Below are 7,181 nucleotides of genomic sequence, written 5' to 3'. Positions count from 1 at the left end.
TATTCACGCCTTCTGTCCTCCTGCCGCCGGTCACCTTAACTCCCCAGGCCACCCCCAGTCCCTTGCCTGGCTGCTCAAATTCAACAGCGGCCGGTCTGCATCCGGGACAACTGCAGCCGCAGCTCCAGCTCTGTGACACCCACCCCCGCTGCCCTGCTTTTCTGTGTGCCAGTAGCCCCGCGGGCCGGCGCTTCTCATTGGCTGTTGCTAGGTGACGTGGCCTGCGTTCACGTGACGAGTGTTAAATGCCTACCCTGCAGTAGCTTGCCCCACAGACAACCGTAAAGCTGCTGCGGGCTGCTTACCTGCTCCCACCTCCTGGAGCCCCGGCCCGGCCCCGCCACCCCTGCCCCTCCTCACTGCCCGCCCCCCGCCCGAACAGCGCTGGGCCAGGAGCCCAGAGGGCCAGGAGGCGGAGAGGATGCAGTCGGCTGCAACTGTCCCGAGCGGTGGACGGTGATCGCCTCCCCCGGAGGCGGAGTTGCCTAGACCGTTGCCACATTTCTTTTTTTCCTCCCCACTCCACCCCCCGTAATTACATTGGCTGTTAGAGGGGACCGAGAGAGACGGAGGAGGCGCCTTGCTTCCCCCCTTGTGCCCGCCACCCCTGCTCTTTCCCGTCCCAGGCCAGGATGACTGGAGTCTTTGACAGTCTGGTGGCTGATATGCACTCGACCCAGATCACGGCCTCCAGCACGTACCACCAGCACCAGCAGCCCCCGAGCGGTGGCGGCGCTGGCCCCGGCGGCAACAACGGCAGCAGCCTCCACAAGCCCCAGGAATCGCCCACCCTCCCGGTATCCACAGCTACCGATAGCAGCTACTACACCAACCAGCAGCACCCCGCGGGCGGCGGCGGTGGGGGCTCGCCCTACGCGCACATGGGTTCCTACCAGTACCACGCCGGCGGCCTCAACAACGTCCCTTATTCCGCCAAGAGTGGCTACGACCTGGGCTACACCGCCGCCTACACTTCCTACGCACCATACGGGGCCAGTTCTTCCCCGGCCAACAACGAACCTGGTATGTACAACTCTGGTGTCAAGGATGCCAAGTCGGTCTAGCTACTGGGAAGGGTGGGATAAAAATGTTTGGGGTGGGATAAAAGCCTCCAGAGCCCTGGCCTTTCACACTACCTCCTCCCGGCCCGCCCCGCTCCCTTTACCCTTTAAACCTCCAGCTGGCCGAGGGTCAGCGGGTACGTCCCTCGGAGCTTAGCTGGTCGGACCAGGTGGACTCAGGGGCTGTGCGGTGCATGCCTCGTGGTAACCTCATTTCCTTGCCACCTGCTTCTCCTTTCTCTCCGGTCTGCGCCGGTCTTCCCCTTTGCTAGAGGGCCCGGCTCCCAGATTGGGTGGCTGCACAGTCAACCCGTTGCGAAGTTGAGCCTGAGAACCCGACTCCCGGCTCCCGCCAAATCCCACGCCCGGCCTCTCTGCAGGAGGGAGCTCTTGGGCTCCCCTGATTCCGCGGTTCTCACGATTCCGTTTCATTGCAGAGAAAGAGGACCTCGAGCCTGAAATCCGGATAGTGAACGGGAAGCCAAAGAAAGTCCGGAAACCCCGCACCATCTACTCCAGTTTCCAACTGGCGGCTCTTCAGCGGCGTTTCCAAAAGACTCAATACCTGGCACTGCCCGAGCGAGCCGAGCTGGCGGCGTCTCTGGGCCTCACCCAGACTCAGGTAAGGGCTCGCGGACTGGGGAGGCAGGGGACATGCAGGGCGCTGGTCTGAGATTTCCGGGAAGCAGCGAGTTGAGGACAATGTTTTAGTTTTTATATTTTTCAAAAAAAATTTTTTAAAGGATTTAGAGGTCGGCATCTTGGGCGGTCTAACCTTCTACACTCAAAGCTGAATTCCCCGAGGGGAAGGACAGGGTAGGCAGAAATCTGATATCAAGTTGTCTTTCCGCGCGCTACTTATAAACCGGGTAAAAGAATTGGCCCTCCTGACCCCCTCCCGCTGTCACCATCACCACAGTGCACACACGTCAGCTGTCTTGGGCTTTTGAGATGACCTTCCTGTGGCGTGGGAACCATCGCAGCCTCCAAGGCCGCGGCACGTGATCCGCCTACCTGCCCAGGGTGTCCAGTACCCACTTCTTGCTGATGGTCTTTCTACGCTTCCTCCCCTTCCTTTCCCCCGTGTTGAGTTTCCTCCACTAATGCTCTGGTCTCTTTTCCACAAAGGTCAAAATCTGGTTCCAGAACCGTCGATCCAAGTTCAAGAAGATGTGGAAAAGTGGTGAGATACCCTCGGAGCAGCACCCTGGGGCCAGCGCCTCGCCTTCTTGTGCTTCGCCGCCGGTCTCGGCGCCGGCCTCCTGGGACTTCGGCGCGCCGCAGCGTATGGGGGGCGGCCCGGGCAGCGGCGGCAGCGGCGCGGGTAGCTCGGGCTCCAGCCCGAGCAGCGCGGCCTCGGCTTTCCTGGGCAACTACCCGTGGTACCACCAGGCCTCGGGCTCCGCCTCACACCTGCAGGCGGCCCCGCCGCTGCTGCACCCCACGCAGACCCCGCAGCCGCACCACCACCATCACCACCACCACCACCATCACGGCGGCGGGAGCGCCCCGGTGAGCGCGGGAACAATTTTCTAACCCGAGGGAGACTGCGCCAGAGACTGAGAGCAGACATCCGTTATCTCAGTGCTCGCATCCAGCCAGGGGGTCCCTCCAGCAGGCCTGCCAACGCCACCCATCCCTCCTGGAGGTTGCGGCCCGGGATGGCCTGCCCCAGGCCCTGCTCCCCCGCACGGCCACCAAGAGGCCGGGAACTGAAAAGCTCCTCTCAGAGGCCCCTGGTTTGCGGCGTGGTGAAGGCCGCCGGCCGGGACCGCCTTTCCGATCTGAGCCCCGCCTCAGATTTTCCTCCCCTCCACTCCCCGCCAGGCAAAGCTGGCCGGCGCCTTCCTCGCCGCGGGCGGAGAGCTGAGGCCCGGACAGGGACGCCTCCCCCGCCCGCAAGGCTTCCTGGGCGATCTGAGGCTCCTTTCTCTTCGCCCGCCCCCAGGCTCTGCGCAGTCCTCTTGGGTTATTGACCTCCCGGGTCCTGCCTGCCTGCCCGCCCCCACACGCCTCCTTGACCCCGGCGGCCCGCCGCTTTTTTTCTGCTCTGCTGTTTCCAGCTTTTGGAGCCCCATCCCTCCCCCACCTTAGCTCTCCCCTAGGAACGCTCCCTTAGCTCTCTCCTCGTCCATCACCAGTGGAGTTTTTTTATTTTTATTTTTTTAAAAGTTTAGGTGCCTTTGCGGATGACCTCATTTTGATGTTGGGGAAAAAAAATGATTTTTTAATATGTGGACACTGCAAAAAAATGTGTTTAAATTATCTTTTTTAAAACCTATTCAGGATTATTAGCCTGGACTTCGACATAGTTTGTAAATAAAGGTGTCTGTGCAGATTTTCCCACTGATTTATTTGTATAAAATATTCATCTTTTCAGACTTTTTTGTAAACCCCACTTGTGAAAACTGCGATTTAGCAGTGACCTCAGAAAACCCTCCGGTTTATTTTTTCCTTAAAATTTTTCTCAGTTAAACTAAGCTACTGATTTGGAGTTTTATCTTATCCTAAAGTCTTTGTTCTTGAAATTAAAGGTATTTTGGGGTTATTTATTATGAAAACAACATGCTCTCAATGTTGATTTTACAATATGAAGAGATTATTTAAATAAATTATTGTTTTCATTGGATGTGTGCGCTTTCTCCTTGGTGTCACGACCTGGAAGGGAATCTGGTCAGCCAAGAGTGACTGACGTCTACCTGTTTCGGAGGCTGCCAGTGCGGCGAGGCGAGGAGAGGCGCACTTGGCTCAGCATCCCCGCGGAGTGTTCGAGCTCTGCCCCCACCAGGGTCCGGGCGCGGGGTTCGCCAGCTCTCCGTGCGGTGAGTCACTCAAGCGCCCGGTGGCTCCAGCCTCCGCCCTCTGGGTCCCTCCAGAGCCGACGCCACAGCCCTGCGCCAGGGCGGTCTCTGCCGCCCCCGCGACCCCAGTGCTGGCCAGGCAGTGCCTCTGAGCCTCGGGAAACCTGCAAGTTGGAGCCCGAGCTCTGCCGAAGCCCCAGTCAGACCCTTAAATTGGACCCTGCCCTCTTTGCCCTGTGGCCCGTTTGGGACTGGCTGAGCCGAGTCACCCAGGTCCTCGGGAGACTCAGTTGGCTGCTCTGGAATGTAGGGCTACCCCTGCTCACAGTGCTGTGCTAGCCCACATATGTGACTCTCACAGTCACATCTATACTATTGCACACACTCATATTGAATCACAGTCTTACTCACACACAAGAACACTGACACAAGTGCATGCACACTCACATTCACATACAGTGATATACAAACTCACATACACACACTCATGCATACATGCACACTGACACGGAGACTGATGCACATTGCTCTGCGAGTGGCATTTTTTCATCTCACAGTCTCCAAGGGGAAAGGTCCACACATCATTCAGCTCTGCTCTCTACCTTGGGTCTTACTCAACTTACTACCAACTCTGGAAGTGACCCTACTTTCTAGCATTCCCTGCAAAGGCCAGGAGTAGGTGAGTTATGCAGGCTTGAATTGAAAGTTCCTTTTCTTGAAAGTGCTGGGGCCTACAGTTGGAAGCTTCCTGGCTTCAATCACTAACTGTGACTTTGGGCTATCCACTTAACGTCTCTGTGCTGCAGTTTGCAGATCTATGAGGTAGGAGAAATAATAACAACTATCTCAGAGTTGTGAGCATTTAATAAGGCAATGATGTAACTAACATAGTGCCTAGCACATAGTAAGCACTCAATACATTTTTGCTATTCGTAGCAATATTGTTTGCTCCCAATGCTCCCCAAAAATGAGGCTTTACTTTGCTTGCAATTATGAGACCCAGAGTTACCCAGAGGCCTTTCCAACCTCATCTAGTGTGGAAGAACAGCACTTTGGAGCTGGGAGACCAATGGCCTGAACCTCAGGCATCCCCTCTGAAGGGACCCTGCTCTACTAAGGAGGAGGTTGGGGACAAGCCAAAGAGCCCTGCTTGCTAGACCTAGGCCTCCTCTCCTCTAGGATGGTTATTCAGAACATCCTTGTTGTGTCTCTTCAATCCAACTCCGCTGAAAACCAGAAATGGGATGGAAGTGACTTTCTAGGCTCAGTGTCATCATCCTGTGCAAAATCTGGACTTTTCTGGCCAGATTGTTTTAGGGCCTGAACAGAGCCTGCTTTACAACAGACTATGGTCCAGAGAGTTGGGGCTTTGGGGAAGGCAGGGAGGCTACACAACCCAGTGTCTGTTTGCATTCCTGTAGTGTTTTCCCAGGCTAGGAAGGCCTGGGCTCAAGCCCATTGACCCTGAGATTCTGGCTTTCCTAAGAAGCAGCTTCCTAGCAGACCCCCATTCCTGTTCTCCCTCCCCCAGCTACAAATTCCATGGTTTTCTTTGAGTGCCAATCGCTGGTGCCAGCCTTCCTTCTGCGGTTGACAGTGCCCTCCCCTCCTTTGCGCGCACTCCCCTCCCCCTCCTGAAACCAGTGAGGAGAGACAGGGCAGTAAATTGGCTGGTGTCGAGGATCTGCAGCAGACAAGATGATTAAGAGGCCTACGCCGGAGCGCCCGGGGCAGTGAATGTCAGCCCAAGTTGGAATCACGCAACAGGCCTTGGCATGAACGAGCCTGGGAGCCGGGAGGGCGGGCGGCTCCAGCTCCGGGGTGGGCTGAGGCCCCACAGACTCGCCGGAGTCACCGAACCTGGCACCCGGCGGCGGCGGGGTCGGGCCGGGCCAAGGCGCGCCTTTCCCCGGGAAGCCGGGGAAGCAGAGGGCAGGAGGGTGCAGGGGCCAGAGGAAGGGGGCGTTTCTGCATATGAGAAGGGCAAAGAGAAGGGAAAGCGAGGATATGGTAAGGTTCCAGAAGCGAGGGGGCGGGGAGGGGGAGGGGTGAGGAAGGGGAGAAACAAAGCTCGGCTGCGGGAGGCGGGGGCCGGCTCCAGCCCCGCCGGGGGCGACGCGCCGGCAAGCCTTTCTCACAGTCTTGCAGCCCGCTGGGAGACATGAAGCCCTGTGATCAGTCCGCGGCGGAGCGGACTCGCTCCCCACCCCCAGCGTCCGACTGCGTTCCCCAAAGCGCGAATGAAAAATGGAAATGGGAAGCAGCAATCTCGTCTCCCTGCAGTGGGAAACCAGCCGCGCACAGAACACACATAAATCTTCATTGTAGTCCCCTTCCATTTGCCCGCGTGAAATATCAGGCCAGAGACAGGATATGACAAGCGCTGGTAAGCCGAAGAAGGGAAGCCGAAGAGTGAAGAGTGCCTGCCCCCCTCGGTTCCACCTCCTGGCATCGTTGCTAGAAACTCCGGCGGAGCGCTGGCACTGAGTTCCAATTCCCCAGGCAGGCAGCCGGGGCGCACCCGCGCCCCCTCTGCTCCCATTCCCGCCACCTCCCCCCCACCACACACACACACCGCCTCCTAGCGCGTGCTTGGCCGCCCGCCACACTGTCCTGGGTGCTCCACTGGGCGTAGACACATCCCCTCAAGCTGCCCCGAATTCCCACCGCCCGCACCGCCGCTCCCGGGCAGGGGAGGGGAGAGAAGAAAGGGAACGGATCCCGGGCCTAATCAGCGCGGCCGCAATGTGGGACCGTTTAGGAGGCTTCCCCCTCGGCTTTCTTTCAGGATTACTCGTGAAAATTGTGAATATCCGTCCTGTGCAAAGATTTCCGAGACTGGTGGGGTTGAGTCAGGGGGGAGTATCAGGTTTGTTGGGGGCGGAGAGAGCGCGGGAAGACTGGAGATTTGTTTACAAACAGTTTTGTGGTAAAGGGGGAAACGGGGAAAGAGGGTAAAGAGAGGAGTGCGGAAGTGGTCGATGGTCTCCTCCACTGTTAAAATCCCCCATCGCTTTAGAAAAAAAAAAATTGCCCTCACTGACTGTAAAACCCAGAAGCAACTCCCCCACTCCAACACCGCCTCCCGCCTCTCTTCACCGAGTCCCGGTCCCAAGAACTCGTTAAAAAGTCACAAGCCAGCTCCTTTCCCTCCAGGGAACAGCGACCGTCAGTGCCTTAAACCTATTGTAGGGACAGAGACCCCTTTGAGAATGAAGCTACGGATTCCCTTTTTCATCTAAAATACAAGTCCCTTTACATTAGACTTTGGGGTCGGGGAAGCGGGTGGGTGGGACGCGTTCCGGTGGGACGCGTTCCT

At 57.6% G+C, this 7,181-nt stretch overlaps 1 protein-coding gene across 1 annotated transcript; it reads left to right on the top strand.

The window, feature by feature from the left end:
* Nucleotides 1–286: 286 nt before the first annotated feature.
* Nucleotides 287–3,690, top strand: DLX2 (distal-less homeobox 2). The gene is made up of 3 exons (XM_006921195.3): nt 287–1,023; nt 1,499–1,683; nt 2,190–3,690. Exons 1-3 carry the CDS (start codon nt 633–635, stop codon nt 2,595–2,597), a joined length of 984 nt encoding a protein of 327 aa, XP_006921257.1. The 5' UTR covers nt 287–632; the 3' UTR covers nt 2,598–3,690.
* The last annotated feature ends 3,491 nt before the right edge of the window (nt 3,691–7,181 follow it).

The sequence above is a fragment of the Pteropus alecto genome, unplaced genomic scaffold (genome assembly GCF_000325575.1).
Source record: "Pteropus alecto unplaced genomic scaffold, ASM32557v1 scaffold3, whole genome shotgun sequence".
NCBI lineage: Eukaryota > Metazoa > Chordata > Mammalia > Chiroptera > Pteropodidae > Pteropus > Pteropus alecto.
The sequence above is the reverse complement of the archived record's forward strand: the minus strand, read 5'-3'. Positions and strand labels throughout refer to the sequence as shown.